Source organism: Pipistrellus hanaki, assembly GCF_964339955.1.
Source record: "Pipistrellus hanaki genome assembly, chromosome: 8".
Classification (NCBI taxonomy): domain Eukaryota; kingdom Metazoa; phylum Chordata; class Mammalia; order Chiroptera; family Vespertilionidae; genus Pipistrellus; species Pipistrellus hanaki.
Window position 1 is genome coordinate 13,151,081 of NC_140510.1, and position 27,726 is coordinate 13,178,806.

At 36.4% G+C, this 27,726-nt stretch overlaps 1 protein-coding gene across 5 annotated transcripts in view; it reads right to left on the bottom strand.

Annotated features, from left to right (window-relative positions):
• The window catches only part of DPP10 (dipeptidyl peptidase like 10), a 613,760-nt gene that overhangs the window by 126,303 nt on the left and 459,731 nt on the right, over positions 1–27,726 (bottom strand). For all 5 annotated transcript variants that reach the window (XM_084892516.1, XM_084892515.1, XM_084892519.1 and 2 more), the window contains 2 exons: positions 10,934–10,986; positions 10,750–10,831 (listed from right to left, as the gene is read on the bottom strand). In XM_084892516.1, the coding sequence (XP_084748642.1) occupies positions 10,750–10,831; positions 10,934–10,986 (135 nt within the window). The remainder of the gene's footprint in view (positions 1–10,749; positions 10,832–10,933; positions 10,987–27,726) is intronic.

A 27,726-nucleotide genomic window follows, 5' to 3' on the forward strand; every position in this document is an offset into this window, starting at 1 on the left:
CCTTTACATAAATAACGAGTCCAAGCTTTGCCCTGACATGTAACTTCAGAACTCAGCTTGCAGGTCGCTTCCTCCAGGAAACTGCCCTGTCATCTCTGAGAGGCCTCTGCCTGCAAGGTGAGGCCCATGTCAGGACCCTCTGCTGTCACATGTTCCCAGAGGTGGCTATCCTCACCTTCAACAGTATGATCTTTGAGTGTCTCCAATACGGAGATGTGCCTTTTATGTCCCTGATGAATAAATACCATGTTCATCACATAGTCAGAATCTGTATACAGTGTTATAATTCATGTGGATAAAATGATTGAAACATTCTAAATAGGGACAAGGCTACTGCCTCCATCCAAAAGAGATACCCACATTTCAGATGGCCCATCATTAATATTGGTACTGTTTATGGGAAAGTATTGATTTCCATTTTGTTCTTCTAAATGTTGAGGAAAACATTGCAAACACAGCATAGATGAAAGGTATTGTCCTATAGCACACAGCAGATGGACAGCTTTCTTTTCTCCTGTTTTTGTGTTCTTCCTTCGGCTAGAAGCCTGCAACATTTCTACTCACTCTAAATATCCAGGGCAGGCCTGGCCTAGAAACTGTCAGCATCTAAATAGCTTCCATTCCACATACTGACACAAGTTATAGCATCTTGTTCGTACAGCTTCTTTTATTATTATTTTCTATTAAAAACTCATGTTTGACATCTGCATAGCTCAATACATACTTACATATGCTATCTGGATTAAAGAATTTGAGCTCCTGCCCTCAGAGACATTATAGTCCCCTACAGTCAGCAATGTTATATCAATACTAGAAGCCTGGTGCACAAATTTCGTGCACAGGGGGAGAGGGTGTCCCTCAGCTCAGCCTGCACCCTCTCCAATCTGGGACCCTCAAGGGATGTCCGACTGCCCCTTTAGGCCTGATCCCAATGGGCAGTCGAACATTCCTCTCACAATCCAGGACTGCTGGCTCCCAACTGCTTGCCTGCCTGCCTTCCTGATTGCCCCTAACTACTTCTGCCAGCTAGCTTGATCACCCCTTAACCACTCTCTTGCCAGCTTGATGGATGCCTAACTACTCCCCTGCTAGCCTGATTGCCCCTATCTGCCCTCCCCTACCACCTGACCTTCCCTGAAGGCTTGGTCACCCTTAACTGCCCTTCCCTGTAGGCTTGGTCTACCCCAACTGCCCTTCCTTGGAGGTCTGGTCTCCCCCAACTGCTCTCCCCTGCTGGCCTGATTGCCCACAACTACCCTCCCTTGCAGGCCTGGTCCCTCCTAACTGCCATCCCCTGCTGGCCATCTTGTGGTGGCCATCTTGTGTCCACATGGGGGCAGTCATCTTTGACCACATGGGGACAGCCAGCTTGTGTGTTGGAGTGATGGTCAATTTGCATATTACTTTTATTTATCTATCAAGAGACTTCTAACAAAGCCAATGCAAACACTTTAAAAGCACTAAGAGCACAGCTAACAGTATGCAGGTTGCTCATTTTTCTCCTTACATTGAAATATGCAACACTTAATTGGAGGAAAACACTCTCATATGTGCTTATAAAAAACAGAATTTCTCTTTATATGCCTTTGAAAATCTCTGAATTTAGGTACAAGGTCATAAATATTTTTGTAATTATACTTATGTAATTCTAAGACATCGAGAGGTTTATGGAATTGCCACCTTATGTGGGATTTTCACACAGTAATGCAAATTATTTTCCTTTAAATTGTAGATTGCAATTACATGTTTTTCCCCTTTTCTATACATACATATACATTGTTATAATATGCTACTTATATAAGAATATACTACCTGTCACATTTACATACATAATATAAATATATACCTAAATACACTGCAAGTTTATCAGTCAAAATAATTGAGTATTTAATAGTGTTTTTGTTGTCATTTTTGTTACATTGAAACAATTATCTTATTAAGGTTCATCCAATATTTCCAGTCTAAATATGGAGTAAAGAAATTATTAAAGCTTCTTGATATTGGTTTTCTTGATGTAAAATTTGAAATAAGATGCAATGGACCTTAGGTAAACCTGGTACTAGAATGTGGTAAGAGGGATTGCTTTTATTTCCTGGAACTAAGATACCAACATTGAATTTTGCTACAGATTACATGAAAAGGTGACCTGTTTCCAATGATCTCCTCTAATGAAGATCAATGAAATTTTTAAAAGTCCAAATTCATTTATTTGGGAAACAGTCATGGCAAACACTTGAGGATGCTCATGGTGTGAATTTTCTGGCTTCGCTTCCTGGCAGTTTTCCCGCACAAGCATGCTAACTAGGAATGAATACCACACAGTGAAGGACTGACTTCAAATAAAACCTGACCCATATGGGCCTCCTTTCTTTTCTGCTTCTAGACAGCTCTGGTATGCTAAGAATCGAAATCCAAGACTTTCATCCCCAAATGGAAATGGCCGCAGCAGCCAAGTGTGAATGTGTGTGCGTATGAGTAAGTGTATGTGCTATGTGTATAAGCATATCCTATATTTGCATATGCTTATTTTATATTTTTTGAATATATCTTTTTTTTTTAATCTATTTTATTGATTTTTTTTACAGAGAGGATGGGAGAGAGCCAGAAAGCCAGAAACATTGATGAGAGAGAAACATCGACCAACTGCCTCCTGCACACCCCCACCAGGGATGTGCCCGCAACCAATGCACATGCCCTTGACTGGAACCAAACCCAGGACCCTTCAGTCCACAGACCATTGCTCTATCCACTGAGCCAAACTGGTTTCGGCTTGAATATATCCTAATGATACTTAAAATAATTTTATTTTGAAAAACATGTATACAAAATGGGACATGAAGTGAGTCATGTTGATTTTTAGTAGGGGACTTGAGATTTCAGTGACATGTTTGAAAATGCTACCTTAAACACTTACTACAAACCACAAGGACTAAATTCATATTGGCAAAGTCAATTAAATTGCTCAAAATTTCTATTAATGAAAACATAAGCAATTACATCAAGTAAATATAAAATTTCTTAGAGACACTGAACCATTGCCAACCACTTAAGGATTTAATGCAATTTTAATGGAAAAATCTAGTAATGGTGAAAATGGAGACAATAGGAAAATTTTATATTAATCTATTTCGAGAATTATGTAAATATTACACCTTTCTCAAAAATATAGGACATAAAGTGCATAAAAGTGATTTTTCTGAACACCTACATTGTGGTGAGTAAAACACTGGATGTTTGTAATGTTTTATGTCATTGGAAGAATGGGTGTGATTATTTTATTTTACTCTAAACATGGTGAAAAAATGTTAGCAACAGCAAAGAAGTGAATTTTATACTGTGTTCTTACCACAAAAAATAATGAGGGAGGTATAAAGCTCTCAGAGGTGATGGGATGTTTCGGCATTAAATTTAGTAATGTTTCCACAGGTGCATGTTTGCCTCATCTCATCAGTGTTATACACTGAATGTCCATAGTCTCTTGTATGTACTCAATGCAAAGTATAGCCTTTTGTACGTGTCAATCTTGTATTTGTACTCAATAAAGCAGTTTAAAGAATTAGGAGTTTAAAATTATTATTTTTTGCAAAATAGTGTAGAAATAAACATATAATATTTTCATAATTTCATTTACTTGAGTGAATATTTATGAGATAATTTTTATTGTTAGACTGCCATAAAATTTTAGATCTGAGTTTTAAAATTGATTTCTTTAACTCTTAAATATATAGTTAATAATAAATTCAGTTATAGATTAAAATAATAGCCTTTATACCCAGGTCGGCCTCTGAACTCAATTGCTTACAGTCTGGAATGAACTCTTTTACCAGATCTATCTTTTCATGTTTTTCATATTATCCCATCCTCAAAACCTTCTTTGGTAGCCCATTACCCCCAGAAATGATAGTCAGTCTTTCATTAATTTATCAATGCAACCAGATACTTATTAAAACCCTGTTTTGCCTTGTGTGAAATACATTTGATGAATAAGAATGAGGAGGAGGTGAAGAAGGAGAGAAAGACAGAGGGAAGGGAGAGACATTGAGATATTTAGCATATTCTGGATATGTCTATGCTGGACATGACTGTAGGTCAATGACGGAAGATAGCAATATAAATAATAACAAAATATTAGATAATTTGAGATGAAATAGAAGGAAGTTAGAATGTGAGAAGTAAGCAATTCCCTTAGCATGTATAAATGTTGGGGAAAAGCTACCACAGAGGAGGGAAATTTATTTGACAGAGTTGTGATGGAAACAAGGGCTGGGTATGCAAAGGAAATGACTGAGAGACACAAAGGAGCAGTGTGTCATCCTCTGGAAATTACAAACTTTGGTTCAGGTACAGGAAATCTGTGCTAATGCTCTGTGTTGGAGTGGTGGGAACCAGATCATGTGTCATTTTAGTCACATATGGTGCGTCCCCTCAATGGTATTTCCTAACCTGTAAAAACAATTGAGAATCTGCATTTTTAACACATAGCTTTGCAGGTGCTGTGTGGTTCAGAGTGGCTAGCAATTGGAGAGTGGATATTAGAAAATAAACTGCTAAAATATTTCAGTGAAAAATGATGAGACTGGATTAAGCGTGCTATTGTAGGCAAGAAGAGAGGGTAGTATATTAGTAACTACAGTTTGTTGAGCACTTGCTATTCTGTGATGGTTGATGTGTCAATTTGGCTAAGTTATGTGTGTGACTATTTGGTCAGACACTATCCTTGTTGTTTATAGATGTGATCAATATTTACAATCAGTTAATTTTAAGGAAAGAATAATGAGAGTGCTATAAACAGTTGAAGGACTTAGCAGCCAAAACAGGTTTCCAGAAAAGGAATTCTGCCTTAAGATTACAGCATGAACTCTTATCTGAGTTTCCATTCTCCTCCCTAATCGCATGGGGAAATTCCTCAAAATTTCTCTCTCCCTCTCCGTCCCCCACCTGCATCTCCCTCTCCTTTCCCTCTTTCTCTAGAAATAGTCATATACATATACATATACATATACATATACATATACATACACTGTTGATTCTGCTTTCTGGAGCATCTTGACTTGTGCACATGATCCACATCATTTAAACCTCACAAAAACTAAGTAGCTATCATTTTCTATCATTTTTAGTCTGAATAAACCTTCCCTACATCATAAAACAAGCAAACAAAAAAGAAATCTGAACTTAGGCTAAGGTTTTAATGATTCTAGAAATCAAGTTCTAACCTTCTCAAACTCAGGACTGACTGGGCACGAGCCTGTGCAGAAGGCCATGGAAGGGCTGGGATGAGTGGGAACTGCAGGCAGGAGCAGCAGATGGCATTGAAGTGCCTATTTTGTCCCAATTCCTGCAGGAATCTCATGCCAAGGGACCCCCACCCATGCATGATTTCACGCACCCGGCCTCTAGTTTGTGTGTGTGTGTGTGTGTGTGTGTGTGTGTGTGTTTGTGTGTGTGTGTGTATAGATAGATAGTATTAAAATATCTATCATTTCCTTTTCCCATTTTCCCCTTCATCCCTGCCCTTACCCAACTCCCAGATCTTCACCACCATATTGCCTGTGTCCATGTGTTATGCTTTTGGTTTTATTTTGTTGGTCAATTCATTTTGTTCATTAGATTACACACACACAAAAAAAAGTGAAATCATGTAGTACTTGTCTTTCTTAGATTAGCTTATTTCACTTATCATAATAGTCTCCAGTTTCATCTATACTGTCCCAAAGGGTAAGAGATTCCTCTTTTTTATAGCTGCATAGTATTCCATTGTGTAAGTGTCCCACAGCTTTTTTATTCATTTACCTACTGATGGTCACTTGGGCTTTTTCCAAGACTTTGCTATTGTAAATAACACTTTTAAATCTGACTTTTAATTAATATGGTAGAATTATGAATAAGTATTTTTATACATGAATTTAAATTAATTAATATCACTATATGAATTTTCAAATTGTTATACAATGATCAGTTTTAGCTTTTATAAGACCAAGTTATTTTTGTAAAGAAAAATAATATTCCCTCTTAAACAGAAACCTTTTCAATTAAATGACTATACTCTATTTTCTGTGTTAGGTAGGACCCACCTTTCTTTTTATAAAACTTTCACTATATCTAACACTGTCCACTCACTACCTTTTCTAAGTAAGACATGTTGGATTGTGTCAGTTTTTCTTCCACAAAGCACCACATGCAAATTGCCTTCCCCCACATCAAGTGCTACTGAAACATTCTCCATCCTTCCAGTTCTAACTCAGACAGTCTTTTCCATAAATCATGTCAATCTCTTTCCTGGCTTGTCTACAGCCAGAAATTTCTTTTGCAGCTAATAAAGTTAGAAACTGAAATTAAGGATGAGAAATTATTTTTCCTTGTTTCATAAACACTGCAGGACTCTCTAATTATGTTTAATGCAAAACTAATTAAAATAGTGTTGCAAAGACTCACCTCTAATAAAATCATATTGATAACCCTTCTAATGGCTTCAAATATTGACAAAGCTTGTCATATTTACAGGAAATAGACCATTAGCCATTTGTAAAGATACATGCTTAATTTCTATTGATTTTTATTTTTACATGCACACAATAGATAGCCTTGATAAATATGAATTTTATCTCAAAAATTCTATAACAGAAAAACTTAGGCTTAGTTAGGTTTTTTGTTTGTTTGTTTGTTTGTTTGTATTCATTTTTTACCAAATTAATGAAACTAAAATTTCTGAAGAAGAAAATATTAAAGTGATAAAATTTCTTAAAATATATATTTATATCTTATATAATAAAACCCTAATATGCAAATCCACCAAACAGTGGAATTACTGATTGCTATAATGTGCACTGGCCAACAGAGAGCAGACGCTCAATGCAGGAGCTGCCCCCTAGTGGTCAGTGTGCTCCCACAGGGGGAGCACCAGTCAGCCAGAAGCCGGGCTCCAGGCTGGTGAGTGCAGCGGCAATGGTGGAAGCCTCTCCCACCTATGCAGCAGGTGGATCTCCCCCAAGGGATCCTGGACTTCAAGAGGGTGCAGGCCAGGCTGAGGGACCTCCTGGCCAGTGCACGAAGGTCATGCACTGGGCCTCTGGTAATAATAAAAATCAACACCACTAACATACCATATGCCAGATACTTTTCCAAGTGCTTTATATTTATGCACTAAACACCACACTAGCACCATCAATAAAGTACTGCTATTGTCACCATTTTAAAGATAATGAAACTAAGGTATTAGAGATTGAATAATATTATCAAGGTCAACAGTTAGTAAGGAATGCATCCAATCACTTGGAAAATGATTTTTATAAACTTCCAGTATATTTTATAATTTTTTAATCAAATATATCAATGAGTAAGAAATCAATAATGTAGGAATAATTAAATAAATTAATGATTTATTTATTCTTTGAGAATATCAAACTATTATTTTGACATTATTGTAGGTTCTTTTCAGAGTTGGAGAATAAGAGAGTAATTTAAAACAAATCAAAGTTTCAAAGAATACCCTAAAGACTCCTTAGTGACACAAACATAAATTTATCTGTAGCTTTCTGGGTTCTGAAAGTTTGTGTCCATAAATATATTGATTCATGCTTTTGTTATAGAATAATAAGAAGTTAGGGAAATTCCAAGAAAAGAAAAATAGAGAAACTGAGACCTATAGTTAAATAGCAGTTTTTGGCCACCTAGTAAATCCTATCTTCCCTAAACCAAAGATACTTAAGAGTAAATGGTTTGCATTTATCCTCTTCAACCAGAGAATAAATAGCTTAAATCACTCTACTCAGGGAGACAGGTAACAGGAATCCAATCATGTGCCATTTGTATCAACCACACCCAAGGACAGATAAATTAAAAGAATAAATCTTATTTTGGTACATCAGCATAAAGCTGATGAATATTCTATTGATCCACCCCTAAGAACTATCCTAAATGCCCAGCCTTTACAACCCCTGAAAATTAAGGTCCCAGCATGCTCTCCCTGCAGGGACCACGCCTGTGCCATTCTCTTCCCCCTTCCATTTCCCCACAGCACTTATCTCAGAAGTGAGCCCTTGTATACTATTAATGTGAATGCAGATTGTGCAGCCACTATGGAAAAACAAGTACGGAGTTTACTTCAAAAATTAAAAATGAAACTTCCTTATGCTCAAAGAAACTCAAACTATTAGTTTGAAAGAATATGTGCACCACTATGCTCATTGCAGCATTATTTCCAATAGCCAAAATTTGAAAGCAACACAAGTGTTCATCAATAGATGAGTGAATGAAAATGTGGTGGTGCATATATATGGCTGATTATTACTCGGCCATAAAAAAGAATGAAATCTGACGAAACCGGGTTGGCTCAGTGGATAGAGCGTTGGTCTGCGGACTAAAAGGTCCCAAGTTCAATTCCTGTCAAGGGCATGTACATTGGTTGCGGGCACATTCCCAGTTGGGGGGTGTGCAGGAGGCAGCTGGTCGACGTTTCTCTCTCATTGATATTTCTAGCTCTCTATCCCTCTCTCTTCCTCTCTGTAAAAAAATAAATAAAATAAATATTTTTAAAAATAAGAATGAAATCTTATCATTTGATAAAGCATGGATGGGCCTAGAGGGTGTTATGCTAGTAAAATAAGTCAGTCAGTGAAAGTCAAGTCCCATGTGATTTCACTTATACTCTATATGGAATCTAAAGAACAAAAGATATGAAGAAACAAAACAAAAATAGTTTCATAGGTACAGATAACAGATTCAAGGTAGTCTAAGGAGAGGGTTTTAGCAGACTCAGTGAAAAGGGGGAAGATATTGAGAAGTATAGATGGGTAGTTACAGAATAGTAACGACAATGTAAAGTATAACATAAAAAATATAGTATGTACCATGCCAGGTGGTACTGGAAATACCAGGGGAACACTTTGTAAAGTATGTGATTGTCTAGCCACTATGCTGTATACCTGAAACTACTATAAAATAATATTGAATGAAAAAAGCAGGCATCAAATTACTTACCTAAAATTAGAACATATAATAAAAGTATAAACATTTTTTCAAATTAAATACTATTAAAATATTACTGTCAAATTTATAGAAAATTCTAGACTTTTCAGTGTTTATATTAGAAAAGAAAAATCAAACCTTAACACTGTAAAAGAAAGGATCAAATAAAGTTAAAATTTGGCTTCTTAAAAAGGTAAATGTAAAATTTACCAATATCAACCAAATTTGATAATGGAAAATAGAGAAATAAGTCTTATAAATAACATTAAGACAGAAGAAAAGACAAAAGATGCAAATATTAAAATAATATTTAAAATGTTATAAAATATTGTGCTAAAAACTAAAAATTTGGTAAGATGGGTTTTTAGAATTGTGAAAATTACTAAAACATACTAAAAAATGAAGGTAAAGCTTAATCCTAAACCTATAATAGAATACAGTTTTTAAAATCTTTATGCACACACAAAAATAACACCGTACTGAAACATATTCATAGTGCAGCTTGTATAAGATTTTAATAATATAGATAGTATAAAACTTGGAATGAAAGATACACTACTGTCATTATTAATGCACTAGAGGCCCAGTGCATGAGTTCATGCACTGGTGGAGTCCCTAGGCCTGGCCAGCAATCAGGGCCAATCAGGGCCATCTCACCCAGTCCTGCTGGGGTTGGGCTAACCAGAGCCTCCTGGCCTGGGGGAAGGAAGAGGGGAAGTGCCCAGGGGACGGGACTGGCCAGGGGCAGGGACTGCAGGAGGTTGGCTGCCCATGGAAGGTTGGCTGTAGGAGCACACTGACCACCAAGGGGCAGCTCCTGTATTGGAAGTCTGCCCCTGATGATCAGTGCGTGTCATAGTGACTGATCCACTTGTTTCAATCGTTCCGATCTATCAGTCATAATGGCCACTTAGTTTTTTATATATATAGGTATATAGATAATAAGATAGCCTGAAATAAATAGGCATTGGTGAACATATGGAATAAGGGAACCTCTTTCACTTTTGCTGGTAGAAGCATAAACCACATATAATTTATAAATCAAGTAGCAATAAGTGATACATTTGAGCACACACGTCACATAAGCAAGCATAACACTTTCTGAGCAGCATTCTCTTGAAGTCTTTAAATGGGCACCATGAGACAAACATACAGATATAGTGTTGTTCAAACTGTTTTATACATCAATAATTTCTCTTTTCAATTTGTGATCATTCCAAAATATAATTTAAAAATCCTTTCTTAAGAGAACACTATCAAGTGCAGACTTCTGTCTTAAAATTTTACCCTGAAAAAGTACTCATTGACAACATTATATAATGGAAATGTCAAAGAACTCGACCATTACAAACTAGTAATTAAGAACTATCATTTCTTTATAGACTCTTTAAATGATAATAGAATGCTAGTATTATTTGATATATTCTTAAATTAGAGCATGAGGTACAAGAAATAAAGGGAAATAGACAACATATATAATGGGAGTTTTTACAAGGAAGTGGGTCTGTACACATTACCCTAGGGCAGTGGTGAGCAAGCTCAGTCAACAGAGTCAAATATCAACAGCACAATGATTGAAATTTCTTTTGAGAGCCAATTTTTTAAAACTTAAACTAAATAGGTAGGTACATTGTTATTAACTTAATTAGGGTACTCCTAAGCTGGCCTTTGTTAAAAACTCAAGGGGCCAAAGAGCCGCATGTGGCTCGTGAGCCGCAGTTTGCTGACCACTGCCCTAGAGCTGCGGCTGATAACACTGTGCATCCCAGTGCCTGTGCTTACCAGCTGCTGCCCTTGCACACCCCAGGCCGCGTACTGCAACACGGAGTCCTCTACTTCTGGAGGGTTTAACTCCCAAACTTCCCTTGAAAAAAGGTAGATATTTTTTACATGAACAAACTGACATCTACAGCAGCCATTTATTTGGACAGTTTCTCATGAAAACCAGAAAAATCAAAGAACTTACCTAGTGTGTACGTTGTAAATCACATATGAAGCAGTATACGAATAATGAAAAATCTGAAATTAAAAGAAAAGAGTTATTGACTATAGTTTGAAATAAAGACTCTATCTTAATGTGTATATTTGTTGTTATTAAATTCCATGTTAGCCAAGTATTGGTTTTAGAGAGAAATCAAAATGTGAACTATTGCAGTTCTGGGGCTCATTACCTTCTCTGAGCCTTACTGCAGTAGCCTTCTAACATTTATCCGACCATCAGTCGCATTTTTATTCAGTCCACTCTCTATTTAGTATAATTGTGATCAGAATTCTATCTTGTCAAGGAAACTGCTGAGTTTGTGGCTGAGACCTTGATGACACACATAATCTCTTGCATCTCCTGGTAACTGCACATACCCTACCACCTACATTCATCAGGTAAGATCCAGAGGAGCAATGGCTTCCTTAAAGACTAACTAAACTCTCTCTAGAAGTTTGCAGCTCTTCACCGGACCTTATGCCCATGGTTCAGACCAGAATCCGGGCTACACCAAGGAGCCCCAACTTTTTACATCCCCAAGAATCTTACCCCCCGGTTTTATTTCAGCTCCAGGCCCAGAAAAGCAGCAAAACCAGATAAGTGATGCTATGGCAGCCTCACGACCAGCCTTTACCTCCCAAGTGACTCAACTGGATCGCTTTCTTTTCCTCTTTACCCCCTTTATCATGTGTCACCAGTCTTTTGCAGAACAGAATGCAGGCTTTCACCAACCAAAAGGTGGGAGAGAACCTAGCATCAGAATTCTTGAGACTCTGGGTAGACGCCCCTAATGATGCTCCCTCTCAGCCGGAAGTAGCTACAGAAGATGGATCTGCAGGCCCTGACCTTGCCCAGACTCTCATTTTTTTTTTTTTTATATATATATCAAAAAGACTGGGATGTGAAATCCTCCCTCCTCCACAACTGGTGGGCAGAGTCATGACATTACCAGCATCTGCTGCAGAGACATCCCCAAGACATTGAACCCCTCCACAGAAGTATTGCTTCTCTCCATTTCTTTCTGGAGGCAGCCAGGTTGGGTCTTTTCTCCTCTCCCCCCTCCTTTAATTTTGATTTCTCTACCTCCGTAATGAGTTCCACTCATTACTGGGGAATAAACCTTCCTTTAATATGTAATAATAATAATAATAATAATAATAATATCTTATTAAAAATATTTAGAGATTCTTTATCATCTATAAAATAAAGTTCACACTGTTTTGTCGATGTTTAAGGTTTTTGGTATTTGGAGTCTACCTGTTTGTCCACCCTTGTAATCCACTACTTCCCTCCATCTAGTCTATATTTCCACTGCATTAGACAAATTCCCCTTGCCTAGTCTCAACTTTTTCTTTCTAAGCCATCCTATCCTAACTCAGGTGGAAATTTTTCCTCCTCCTATTCCATGTCTCTCACAGATTACTCTGACTCTCAGGACACTCTCACCCTATAGTGTACACTTTATAACTATTTAAGTATGTCTCTTCTTTTCCACAGAATGCTGTCAGGTCCAGTTGTGTATTACTAATACAGAGTCATGTCTGCATGCAACCTGCAGCAGTATTTGTTGAGTAATGATTCTGATGGGGAAAATCTCATATAGCTTGAGGTGTTTATTGTTGGAAACAATGTGACACCTCCCCAGCCCCGTCATAGTAATTGTTGGAGATAATATATTAAATAGTTGTTTGAAAGTATGTGATCATCAAGAGATGTTAGTACCATCTTATAAAGAACCTTGTTTCTTTTTAAAGGCCATCTTCCCAAGGATTACAGAATCTATGATGGGGTGACATCAAATCCCCAAAATGGACCAGAATGGATAATGCGAGGATATTTTTACATTTGGTTCTTTGTCATTAGAGATGATGAAATAGTGGACTACTAAGTAAATGAGGCAAAATGCAAAAAAAAAATAGGTTAAGGAAAGAGATGATGAATGTGTTGTATTTCAGTGAAAATTATTATTCTATAAACTATTTAGTTCTGATGAAGAAAATGTTTCTCTAGCTATATTAACTTATATTATTATTTTCAGGTCTTACAGAACTTAAACTTTTAGCATGCAATTGTACAAAGCTTATTTTATTTCTATAGTGGATGTACATTGTACAAATTGTATAATACTGCCAATTAAAATTTTCTTGAAGTCAATGTGTTATTTATTCTCAGTGCATTAATAGCTCCAATTAAACAGGATTTCCACATATTTGGAAAAGCAATAATAGTGTTCTCTCTGTAGTGTAATAACAATCCTTCCCTATTTGTTGTAATACTGTGTTTTACAGTGAAGTTTTCTTCCTTTTGAAACATCTGAACTTTGAGATTGCTTTCACTATAGAGTTGTAGACATAAAAATGATTTTTCCTGGTGTCTATTTTGACATGCACATCATATTCTATACAATTCCCTAATGAATACATATTTTGAGCCTTGAATTTGCTACTATGGCTGACAGGTGAGAAATGTGACCACATTTTTTTTCTAAATCTCAGAAAGTTCTGTTGCCAAAGCACACTGCCAAGTGAGCACTTGACCTTCAAAGCAGACACATGTGTACATGACATTATGAGTAATGTAAACCATTCATCCTATCTGTAAATCATCTGGGACTATCCCTGAATTCTAGGCTCACATCCATCCCCAGAGGGGAAAAAAATGATGTGCATTGTTTTTTAGGCAAAGCAGGCCAAAACAATGACTGAAGCAAAACTAGATATAACCATTGAATCTGGTCTCTTTCTGTGATGTTTATCATAGAAGTAGATAGCTTTTCTCAATAAATGGATCCAAAGGATTTAAATTCTCTCTAGGTAATGTGATTTGGAGAGGGGGATATGGAAATCCACTTCCTGTCCTGTAATTCTTAGCCTGACACAGCATCTGTTTCTCACAGCTGGCGTGTAGAGGTGGAAGACCACAATAGAGAAGTTTACCTTGACTTGCCCCTAAACCCTTAACAGATTGAAGCAGCAAAGTGCAGGGTTTCAGACTCATCTGTAGGTGTCCTACAAAGCCAGCAGTTTGCCATCTACAGATACTTAGAATCCAGTCCTTTCCTCCTAGTTTAGAGCTTTCCTGCCCTTGGTGGTGGTGGTGGTGGTGGTGGTGGTGGTGGTGGTGGTGGTGTGTGTGTGTGTGTGTGTGTGTGTGTGTGTGTAGTCCCAGCAGATCTCAAATACTTCTTCTTTTTGTAACTTTCATACTTAAAATAGTCTCCAATGCCCACATCAGAATATAATAAGTGGGGTAGAAGGAATCTTCAACAGGGTTAGAGGTAGAGGTTTCTCTTTGTTTGTTTGCTTAATGTTGCAGCAATTTTAAAAGGGGCTTTTCCAATGAGAACTGGATTCAGCTTTAGTGATCATGTGTATTAAGGTTCACTGGTCTAAATTCACTTTGTGTTAATTTGTATCTCTTTATATCCTTCTTAGGATAGCACTTCCTTTTTTAACATATCAATATTTTATTGTCATACAATACATATGTCTCCTTTTTTCCCAATTGAGCTCCCCCAGCACATGTCCTCACCCCCCAGTGTCTGTGTCCATTCACTATGCTTATATGCATGCTTACAAGTCCTTTGGTTGGTCTCTTACCCCCATACACACCCTCCCCTGCCTTCCCTATGAGGTTTGATGGTCTGTTCAATGCTTCTTTGTCTTTGTATCTATTTTTGTTCATCAGTTTATGTTGTTCATCTATTCCACATGTGAGTGAGATCATGTGATATTTATCTTTGACTGGCTTATTTCACTTAGCATAATGCTCTCCAGTTCCATCCATGCTGTTGCAAATGGTAAGAATCTCCTCTTTTTTACCACAGTGTAGTATTTCATTGTGTAGATGTACCACAATTTTCTAATCCACTCATCTGCTGATGGGCACTTATGATGTTTCCAAAACTTAGCTATTGTAAATTGTGCTACTATGAACATAGGGGTGCATATATTCTTTCTGATTGTGTTTCTGTTTTTTGGGACATATTCCTAAAAGTGGAATCACTGAGTCAAATGGGAGTTTAATTTTTAGTTTTTTGAGGAAACTCCATACTGTTCTCCAGTGGCTGCACCAGTCTGCATTCCCACCAGAAGTGCACGAGGGTTCCTTTTTCTCCACATCTTCCCAACACTTGTCATTTGTTAATTTGTTGATGATAGACATTCTGACAGGTGTGAGATGGTACCCCATTGTTGTATTGATTTGCATCTCTCAGATAATTAGTGACTTCTAGCATGTTTTCATATGTTTCTTGGCCTTCTGTACATCCTCTTTTGAAAAATGTCTATTTAGGTCCTTTGCCTATTTTTTGATTGGATTGTTTACCTTCTTATGTTAAATTATATGAGTTCCCTGTAGATTTTGGAGATTAAACCCTTGTGAGAGATAAACATTGGCAAATATGTTCTCCCATGCAGTGGGCTTTCTTGTTGTTTTGTTGATGATTTATTTTGCTGTGCAAAAGCTTTTTATTTTGATGTAGTCCCATTTGTTTATTTCTCCTTAGTTTCCTTTGTCCTAGGAGCTATACTGGTAAAGATATTGCTATGACATATGTCTGCTATTTTGGTGCCTTTGGCTTTTTCTAAGATTTCTATGGTTTCCCATCTTAAGTTTAAGTCTTTATCCATTTTGAGTTTACTTTTGTGTATGTTGTGAGTTGGTATTCTTTTTGTCAACATTTCTCGTTTTCTCTTAACCATGGTTCTAGGACATTGACTAGATAAGTCTTGATTCAAGATGAGAGGATAAAAGTGGAGTCACTAATGTTATAGACAGTCTTTTTCCTCTAAAGTTTGGCTGCTGCATAACAAGAGCCAAACCGAGCACCTGATGAGATCCTTGGGGACATGGACATTTCACAGTCAAAAATCACATATTCATTTCATCTTTGCAAGTGATATTCCACTGATTGTTACAGAGTTTGAATAGTTAATTGCTGAGGTAATGGGCCTGGGGCAAAACTGAGATGTGATATGCAAAATATTGATCAAAGCTTACTCTTAGAAGCTGTCCTTGAAATGTTCAATCATCCCATAGCATAATGCCAAAAGGTATTTATTAGGAGGTTCAGAAAGTATCATAAGATCCTGCAATGCGAACCTCTACATTGATCCACATCACCTCTACATTACTCTGGGGTCCCCAAAATGAGGTTGATTACTAAATGTTAATTACTAAGAATGGTACAATCAATTCATATTCTTTGTTGTAGTTATGTTCTATAATAGGGGTGTCGAACTCAATCAGAGAAGGGGCCAAAATCTAAAATCCAGCCTAAATTGCGGGCCGAATGGTTTACTGAACAGTCATAAACTGACAATGTCATAAACTGACAGCGGAGTGCAGTGATGACAGCGCGGTGCGGGCCACATTGCAAGGCCTGGCGGGCTGGATTTGGCCCGCGGGCCTTGTGTTTGACACATGTGTTCTATAAGTCATTGTACACATTGAATTAGCAAAGACTGAACCATTGCTCCTAAGAGAAATGCAGGGTTAGGTTGCTATGAGCCTTTGGTTATAACAGTTTCATCAACCAATCAACATATAATCTTATTTTATATAAGTTTCTTTCTGAAGACACCATATCTAATATTTAGTATTGTTAATTCATTAACATTGAACTCATGGCCAGTAGCATTCTGACTCATGCCTGAGTGACGCTTATCTAATAGAGGTGCTTTATTTATAAACACATACAGTCTTCTTGTAACTAGGAACACTGAACAACATTTCAGCTATGTTTGGGGAATATTTTAAATAGAAAAACCATCAACAAGAAGCATCAGCACATGAAAAGCATAGTATTAATAAGGCCATGTAAAAGCCGTTTCACAGTATGAAAGGGGAAATAAGAAAATGAAATTCATCTCAGCTGAGGAAGTGTGCACCATGCACCTCATATGTCCACTGCCCTGCACATGTGGATGACAGAGGATGTACAGTGAGCATTGATTTTTGAGGTTACAAATACCTACTGGAAACTGAGATTTTGAAAATCCAGAATCTTCAAATAATGAAATAACATTAACATATCATGAGCTATTACTAGAAGAAATAAAAAACAAAACACAAACAAACACAAACAAAAAAACAGGCATATTATAGGCCTGCCAGAACTTGAATAAGAAAAGTATAGATGTTATCCCAAATGGTGGAATTCATGCTGTGTAAAAAAAACTAGCTTCATTCATCAACTCTTTAGTAAGCAACCTCTTTGATACAAACATTACACTAGTGCTATTTTTTTAAAAAAGATTGTGATAATAAAAAATTATCTTTAAAATAGCACAACATATAAAGGAGTATCAGTTGATAATTTTTATTTACTCTTATATGTTGTCTGTCAGTTTGTAAACATTTATGGGATACTAATTATGCACAAACTCATAAGTTAAGTACCTTGCCCAATGAAAAGGCCATAATAAACGTGACCCCTGTCTCCAAGCAGCTCTTGATGCAGTTGGGGTTGCAAGGTTAAGAAACATTCCATTAGCAATGGGCACTCTGTGAAAGGTCAAAGTTAAATTAGGACTCGCAGATTATAAACATATAGGACTTTCCGAGAAGCGATTCATCTTTTTTGGCTTCAAGTTAGCATCATAAAGAATATAACAATTGACTTAGGCATTGAGGGGACTAATAAATAGGGTTGAGGAAAATGCAGCCAATGTAGTAAACAAGTTTATTCTGCGTAAAACTAACAATTCTTGACATGAACATTTGCTATATACCTAACTCTTCTGAGTGCTTTACATATACCATTTGATGTTTAAAGCAGCCTCAAGAAGATGCTATCATTCATAGTTCACGTGACGAGCTCTGGAAGCACTGAAGGTGTGAGTAGGAAATGGAGCTACAATCTGAGCCCACGTCCATCTGGTTATAACTCATAGCATGACTTTCTCTCTATATACATCTCTTCAGGGACCTCAGACAGGAAGCATGTCTATGGCTTTGCAAAAGATTCATTTCTGAAAGACCTATTAAGCCACCATCCAAAGATATATTGACAGGAGTAGGCGTGAATTAATTATGATTACCACAGTTAAAAGAGATTTCATTTTGGAAAGATGACCTAATATATCAGATTAAAAAATGTAAATCTTCTCCTTTAGCTGTTTTTCACAATTTTTTTCTTGGAAAATTGGTTATTACCTAAGACATCTATGGACATTCATGCCAAGAAGAGTTATGCTTACAAGAAAAAAGAACAGGGTACTTTAGTAATTTATTCTTGAACCAGATGTTTACACTCTGGGTGCCAAACCTTTTTCTGCACTGCAGTTAAACTGCCAAGTTGGTTTAAATATCGTGTATTTTCATGGCCCAGAGAATAAAAGTAGATTTATATTTTGCCACGGACTCAAACAGTTAGAAAAACTAACCTATGAGGAGGCAAGTTTCTGAGCAAAAAGCATTTATGAAAGAATATCAGAGAGAGAAAAGACAACAGAAGCAAAGGGCATTTTTTTTTCTCTTGGACGTGTTATGAGGATGTCAGGCTTGTTCTAGAATAATGAAGTACCTTTTAGGATGAGCGAGCAGTGGTTCTGTTATTTAAAAAAAAAAAATCCTTACTATGTTGTTGAAAACTAGATAGTCAGGTAGGACACTCTGATGTGATAAGTGCAATTCACAAAATTACAAGCTCTGGTTCTACAGGAATGTTTTTCAATGCATGAAATGGGCTTGGTGAACACTGTGAACATTATTGGCTGAAAATAAAAATGAGAGGGAATTAAAGGTACACTTTATACTTGTCAATATTTAAATCTACTTTCATTTGTGTTCTCACTTAATGCTCACCATAAATTCTAAGATACTCGTCCGGAATACACAACTAGTAAAACAGAGACTGGGACCAACGTCTTACAGATTCCAAATATGTCACCACTGTTTTAATGTGCTTCCACACAGCAGAACCGTGCAGGATTCTTCATCCTAGTACCGTCATGGCTGACCTTAAAGATGGGGGCACTAAATATAAATGCTGCTACAGAAAAGAAAATTTGTGTTGGGTAAATTCAGCTCTATTTGCGCTAAGATCTATATAAAACAAAAATGAACTCTCTGAAGAAAGAACAACAGACTATCTGGCACTAAACCAATTTAACTCTTCTGTTAGCCTGCAGCCATCACCACATAGAATATCGTAAATAATACTTTTACCTTTTCTCTCTTTATTTGGGTCTTGTAGGCTTCCCATTTGGGAAAATAAAATAGTGTACTCTGAATTGAATAATAAATACTGCATTCAAGTCTCAGAAGCAGACAGACACCAAATATTTCCTTGGCATCATTTTTCATGTAGAACTATTGTGCCCAAGGTATAATCTAACTGCCCTGCACATTCACAACAGGCAACACAAGAACATACGTTATTATATAACAGGAGATCTCTGAGCTAACAGAATAATTTTCTGCTATATCCCTTGTTAAATAAATTAACAATCACCACAATCAAACCCCCTTCAAGTTGTTCCTAGAATTCAGGAATGTCTAGAATGTAGAATTTCACTTCAAAGAGGGCCCAGAGCATCGGGTTTTCAATAATCTATAATAATCTAAAATAATAAAAGCATAATATGCTAATTAGGCTAGACATCCTTCCAGAGGACTTTCCGGATGAAACCAGGGCTGTGACAGAAGCCCGGATTCTGGGTGGTAGAAGGAAGCTGGTGCCGGCAGCTGGGAGAAGGAAAGCCTATTCTTGCACGAATTTCATGTACCGGCCTCTAGTCCATATATAACATGTAACCTTCACCATAATATATTGCTGACTGAAGTAATTCATTGGTAATGCCACGCTCTGTGAAAAATTTTTCATGTACCAGACTTTTTGCATTCATTATTGAATATGAGCTACTTTCATACCAATTGGTCGTGAACTATTTCTTGTGTGTCGTCATTGGAAGTATCTGGTTTGATACCTGAATAACATCATAAAAGTCTGTTGCTACCAGTGATGTATGTCAGCTATCAATTTTCACTGGAATAAATTGAAACATAATCTAACTGCATACAAACTTTTCCCTATGGCATATCAATGCAGAAATAAATATATTGCAATAGGACAGAGACAGAGGAACGCTCAACCTTAACTTTGGTGCTAGAACTAGAATGGCAAGGATGAGCATTACTGCCTCCACATGTAGAAATGCACAGGTCCCTGCTGATGGCGCCATGCATGTGCCTCAGGAAAGGGTTCCCGCATTCCACAGTAACTTAGCTGGAACAGTTCTTTTGTCATTTCAATGGGATCAAATATTTCTTTGTTATCTCAAGCAGGTTACTTAAAATTTATAATTTATTCATCAGGGAAATGGAAAAAGCAAAATATTTTCAATGGTTTTGTTATAAAAATCAGAGGGAAAATTATATTAAAATTATTTAATTGTTACATGAATCTAAATAAACCAAGAGAATGGAGACAGAAAAAAAATTAAATTTATTTAAGTTGCAGCTTGTTTATTTAATAAAATTGTTACTATCACACAAGAAAAAAAACCTCTACAAAACATAAAATTACTTGTATGGATTTGTCTTAGTCACTTTTCACAACACTATTTTCCCATAGATAATTAAGAGTCACCTCTATTGAATAATATTTTAAATATTGGGAAAAATATAATTTTCAAGAATGTATAATTTATGTAAGTATTTACATGTTAACAGCTATTTAGGTTGATAATATTTTTCATATATTATATAAAATGCTAAAATTATTTTCATTGCATATTTATGTACATCTTCAGGATATATTCCAGAATTAGAATTTGTAGGTCAAAAGATATGCACATTTTACAGATTTAATTGATTCAGATTACCAAGTAAATTTTCAGACAGGTTAAAAACAATGCATGTTGCTGTCTTCTACACAAGTATCTTTTTTGTCCTTAATGCCAAAAAATATATAATATTGCCTGTTGTGTTGTTTTGTATTGTTTGAATGGCAAAAACAAAAGCACTTCATCATTCAGATTGCAGTTTATGAATCAGCTTGAATATCTTGTCATAAGCTCTTAATGCTTTGCTTTTCTTCATTTGTTTCTTATCTATCTGTGTGTTTTCTATGGGGTTATTTATATTTTTATTATTGATCTCTTAATGTTCTTTTTATGTTTTGAATTGTAACTTTGTTTTCGTGAATACAAGTATTTTAGCCAATTGATGTTTGCCTTTTATTTTGTGTGTCCTTATAAAGAAATTTTAAATTTGTATATGATTTTTTAAATTATTTTCTCTTTCAGATGCTAGTTGCATGCCAAGGGGAAGCTTCAGTAATATCATTATAAACTTTAAATAATTTTTTTTTTTTTTTACATATTTTCTTGATTTTTTTTTATTGCCCCCCTCCCTCCCTCCCACACATCCTCTCCCTCCCCATAGTTTTATGTCCATTGGTTGTACTTATATGCATTTATACAAGTCCTTCGGTTGATCTATTATCTCCCCCTGATATCCCTACCCTCCCCACTGTAATTTGACAGTCTGCCTGTTGCTTTACTTTCTCTATATCTGTCTCTTGGTTCATCAGTTTATAAAGATCTTTATCATCCACCGATGTGTGAGGTCATGTGGTGTTTCTCTTTCGTTGATTGGCTTATTTCACTCAGCATGATGCTCTCCAATTCCATCCAGGTTGCTGCAAATGATGAGAATTCCTTCTTCTTTATGGCAGCATAGTTATAAACTTTAAATAATTTTTAATATGTTAAAAATCCATGATCTCTTCAATTCACTTACAATTATTTTATTTTTTTTAAATATATTTTATTGATATTTTACAGAGAGGAGGAAGGGAGAGAGATAGAGAGCTAGAAATGTCGATGAGAGAGAAACATCGACCAGCTGCCTCTTGCACACCCTCTACTGGGGATGTACCCGCAACCAACGTACATGCCCTTGACCGGAATCGAACCTGGGACCTTTCAGTCCGCAGACCGACGCTCTACCACTGAGCCAAACCGGTTTCGGCCACTTACAATTATTTTTTGTTTAAGGTATAAAGTATATACCCAATTTGTTTCTCTATTCCCCAAATAACCAGGCAGTTTTCCACTATAATTGTTTGAGCAATTTATATATATTGCATGTTACCTTTAAAAAACTCTTGCGTTATTTCTTTAAAAACAGATTTTTATTGGCTCTATATATGTGAATTTCTAGTTGATATTCCATGGCCAGAAAGAATAACCAAACTTTGCATAAAATGCTATTAATATTATTGGATGGCCACATGCAAAACAATAAACCTTTATCTTTTGCAGCATGCAGTAATCTTAATAAAAGTAAATCAGAGCTCTCAATATAAAACCTAAAGTGTCTACAAGAAAACAATACTAGATAAAATCTTTGTTGCTTTTGTTTAGGAAAAATGTCTTAGGTAAGAAGCCAAAAGCACCATAAATAAATGAAAAACTGAATTGGATTTCATCCAACTTAAAAATGTCTGATATTCAAAAAAAATTGCCACCTGTTTCACCTAGCTAATGTGGCTCAGTTGTTGAATGTTGACCTGTGAACCAAGAGGTCATGGTTCAATTCCCACTATGTAGGCCTTCATTGTAGCTCAATCTGCAGTAAGGGGTGTGCAGGACGCAGCCAATCATTGATTCTCTCTCATCGTTCATGTTTCTCTCTCTCCCTCTCCCTTCTTCTCTGAAATCAACAAAATAAATATTTTTAAGAGTCACCTATTTTAAGATAAAATGGTCAGTCACATACTATTTTAAAGAAAAATATTTGCAAATCATATGTGATAAAGGGTTTATGTCCAAAATAAATTTAAAAATTCATAAATCCACAAAAACAAAACTGGCAACTACATACCCAGAAGGGGAAGTATTTTACCAAGCATTTACCCAAAGATATATGGATGGTAATTAAAGCAATGAATCCATGTTAAGGAAAATTTCACTAGGAAAACTAAAATGCCATTATATACTATTAGAATGGCATAATAATAATAATAATAATAATAATAATACAAATGGTGATGATAAGTAGCAACTGTCAAATGGTACTTCAGAAAATAGTTTCATAGTTTTTTGTTTTTTGTTTTAATAAGGTTAGATGTGTACTTGCCATATGATTCATGAATTCTCACTCTTAAGTATTTCTCAAAGTGAAATGTAAATCTATGTTTATACAAAAACCTGTGTCCAGTTTTTTAGCTCATGAACCTAAAATCACTGAAATGTCCCTCAATTGGGAAATGGCTAAATAAATAGTGGTCTGTCAATACAATGAAATACTATTCTGCAATAAAAAGGAACAAAATGCTGATATTTACAACAGCATGTGTGAAGCTTGTTGCATTATGTAAAGTTAAAGAAACCAGATTTAAAAGATTACATACTCTATATGATTCCATGTATATGATACTAGTGGGCTAGTGCATGGAATTTGTGCATGGGGGCTGGGGGTGCTATCCTTCATCCCAGTCTGCATCCTCTCCAATCTGGGACCACTCTGTGGATGTCCAACTGCCTCTAGCAATCCAGGACTGCTGGCTTCTAACCACTCACCTGCCTGCCTGCCTCATTGCAACTAACCATTCTGCATGCCAGTCCAATCACCTCCAACTGGCATCCTCTGCCAGCTTGATCACCCCCAACTACCCTCCCTGCCAGCCTGCTTGCCCACAACTGCCCCCTTGCTGGCCTGCTAACCCCACCTGCCCTTCCAACCATCCTGCTCACCCCCAACTGCTCTCCTGCCAGCCTGCTCGCCCCCAACTGACACTCCCTGCTGGCTTGCTCACCCCCAACTGGCCCCACCTAGACAAGAAGAAAAAGCAAAAGGCATCTAAATTGGAAAAGAAGTAAAACTGTTTTTATTTGCAGATGACATGATACTATACATAGAAAACCCCAAAGACTCAATCAAAAAACTACTAGACCTAATAAATGAATTCAGCAATGTAGCAGGATATAAAATTAACACCCAAAAATCTATCACCTTTTTATATACCAATAATGAACTCACAGAAAGAGAAATGAAAAAAAAAAAAAAAAAAAAAAAGAAAGCTCCATTTATCATTGCACCAAAAAAATTAAGATACCTAGGAATTAGCTAAGGGGTAAAAGACCTGTACTCAGAAAACTACAGGACATTGCAAAAAGAGATAGAGGAAGACATAAACAAATGGAAGAACATACCATGTTAATGGATTAGTAGAATCAACATCATTAAAATATCCATACTACCCAAAGCAATCTACAGATTCAATGCAATCCCCATTAAAATACCAATGGCATATTTCAAAGATATATAGATCAAACACTCCAAAAATTCACCTGGAATTAAAAAAAGATCCTGAATAACCACAGCTATCCTGAGAAAGAATAAAGTTAGAAGGATCACAATACCTGATATCAAGTTATATTACCAAGCCATGGTTCTCAAAACTGCCTAGTACTGGCACAAGAACAGACATATAGACCAATGGAACAGAATGGAGAACCCAGAAATTAGCCCAAGCCATTTTGCTCAATTAATATTTGACAAAGGAGGCATGAGCACACAATGGAGTCAAGACAGTCTCTCTTCAATAAATGGTGCTGGGAAATTTGGTCAGACATATATAAAAAGGTGATAGATTTTTGGGTGTTAATTTTGTATCCTGCTACATTGCTGAATTCATTTATTAGGTCTAGTAGTTTGTTTTTTTTTATTGAGTCTTTGGGGTTTTCTATGTATAGTATCATGTCATCTGCAAATAAAAACAAGGTATATTATTTGGTGTCACCAACTTACACCATACACAAAAACAATCTCAAAATGGCTAAAGGACTTAAATGTAAGATGAGAAACCATAAAAATCCTACAAGACTCCATAGGCGGCAAAATAGCAGACATTTGTCATAGCAATATCTTTACTGACACAGCTCCTAGAAAACTAAGAAGAAAATAAATAAATGGGACTGCACAAAATAGAAAACTTCTACACAGCAAAATAAACCACCAAAACAATAAGAAAGTCCACTGCATGAGAGAACTTATTTGCCAATGCTATTTCAGATAAAGGTTTAACCTCCAAAATTTACAGAGAACTCAACTTTACAAAAGGAAGATAAACAATCCAATCAAAAAAAAATGGGCAAAGGACCTAAGGAGACACTTTTCAAAAAGGAACATTCTAGTACAGAAAGCTGAGAGTCATATGAAAGCTTGCTCAAAATCACTAATTATCTGAGACATGCAAATCAAAACAATGAAGTACCATCTCACACCTGTCAGAATGGCTATCATCAACAAATCAACAAAGGACAAGTGCTGGCGAGGATATGGAGAAAAAGGAACCCTCATGCACTGCTGGTGGGAATGCAGACTGGTGCAGCCACTGTGGAAGACAGTATAGAGTTTCCTGAAAAAGTTAAAAATGGAACTCCTATTTGACCCAGTGATTTTACATCTAGGAATATATCCCAAGAAACTAGAAACACCAATCAAAAAGGATATATGCACCCTTATGTTCATAGCAGCACAATTTACCATAGCTAAGATTTGGAAACAACCTAAGTGCCCATCAGCAGATGAGTGGATTAAAAAACTTTGGCACATCTACACAATGGAATACTAAGCAGCTGTAAATAAGAAGGAACTTTTACCATTTTCACCAGCATGGATGGAACTGGAGAGAATTATGTTACGTGAAATAAGCCAGTTGGAGGAAGATAAATATCACATGACCTCACTCATATTGGGATATAATGGTCAACATAATTTGATGAACAAAAATAGATCCAGAGACAAATGGCAGGGGATGAGGGGGTAAGACAGTAACCAAAGGACTTGTATGCATGGATATTAGCATAACCAATGGACACAGATACTGGGGCAATGGGGGCTTATCCAGTATGGGACTCGTTGGGGAGGGAAAGGAGATATATGTAAAACTTTAGACAATAATAATAATAATAATAAAAGCAGGAATGAATTCAAGATGACAGGGTATATTATTTGGTGTTATGACACTATTCTATTGTATATCTTGATTGTTGTGGTGGTCTCAAGTCTGTAGGTACTTGCTAAAATTTGCAGAACAACACACTAAAAAAAAGGACCATTTTCTTGATTTAAATTATACCTTAATAAAAACAATTACGAGTTATTTGTCATCTAAGATTCAAGCTAGATTTAAAAGATGAACAAAGGGATGGAGAGATATTTTAAGAAATTTATAAATCCATTTAGGCACCACCAGTATAATTTTCTGTGTTCAAGTTGTCTTATTCTGTGTTGTAAGGTATGATTTTACAAATAAATGGAGATCTGGCTTTTAATTTTACCATTTTTTTTCTATAAATCTAAGATGTGCATTTTTTTTTCCTACATTTTAACAACTCTGAAATTGAGATGACTCTGAAATAAATGGAATGTCATCATTTAATTGCTTCTTGGAACACAAAATAATGGTGTATCTTTCAATTGATGATATCTCAGATTGGGTGAACTGCAGTAATTATTCTACTCTAGCAAACACGCTGTGATAAAGGGAAGTAAGTACGTCTTTGTCAAAAGGGTTAAAGGCTAGAACGCTGCGACCGCTGTGTCTCATCCACAAGACAGCCCTAATTACCTGGTGGCAACTGCTAAGGGGAAAGGACACCGCCAATATGGGAATGAGATTTGGGTATGTCACTGGCATATTTAAAGCATGATTCCAGGGCCTTGTAAGCTAAAAATAAGAATTTCTAAGTGCTTAGACCAGCATGGTCAATAGAACTTTATGCAACAATGGTCACGGTCAATATCCCCTGGCTGTGAGCCATATGACTTAGAGAGTACGTGAAATCTGTTTGGTGCAACTGAAGGACGAAACATGCAAGTTTTTACACATTAATTTAAATGTAAATGCTAACATGTGATTGGTAGTATTATAGGGAATAGCCCAGGCTTGGACTCTGGGTTTGATCAGTTTTAGAATCAGAAGAGAAGGGCCGGTCTGTTGCTGGTTATGAGAATATCAATGTTGCTTTGGCCTCCATGGCCCTGCATCATTGAGGCAGCTGGGAGTACAGAGCAGCCATAGCTAAGAAGATGGCTAACACAGAAGGGAGTTGGACCAGCAAAGAAATATCAACTGTGACTCCTTTCTCACTTCCTACTACGTGCTTCCAGGTTTTATGAAACAAAGCATCCACTTGCCCAGCAGAGCTGTCTCCACTTGCTCCAACTTTATTTTCCATTCTTTCTCTACGTGTTAGTAGGAAGAATAACAAAATTGGGAGGTACAGGATAAGCATCATTAGTTTTATTTTCTAAATATACAACTAATGGTAAAAAAATAATGAGATTAGGACCTTAAACCAGATCTTTACTGATATTAATCAGAGATTCAAATCTTACCTGATAATGAATCAAAAATTTGTAATCAGTAATTGATAATATTTAATAGCATTGCTTCCTGCTTCTTGGATAAGGGATCTCACATTTTCATTTTGTCCTAGACCTCATAATTTATGTTCCTCCTCTATCACTCTGAGAGTTAGAATTTTTAAAAAAGATATTTTATTGATTTTTTTACAGAGAGGAAGAGAGAGGAATAGAGAGCTAGAAACATTGATGAGAGAGAAACATCGACCAGCTGCCTCCTGCACACCCACTACTGGGAATGTGCCCACAACCAAGGTACATGCTCTTGACTGGAATCGAACTGGGACCTTTCAGTATTCAGACTGACACTCTATCCACTGAGCCAAACCGGTTTCGGCCTGAGAGTTAGATTTTGTAGTATTGTTTATTCTGGGGTATCTCTCACATCATTT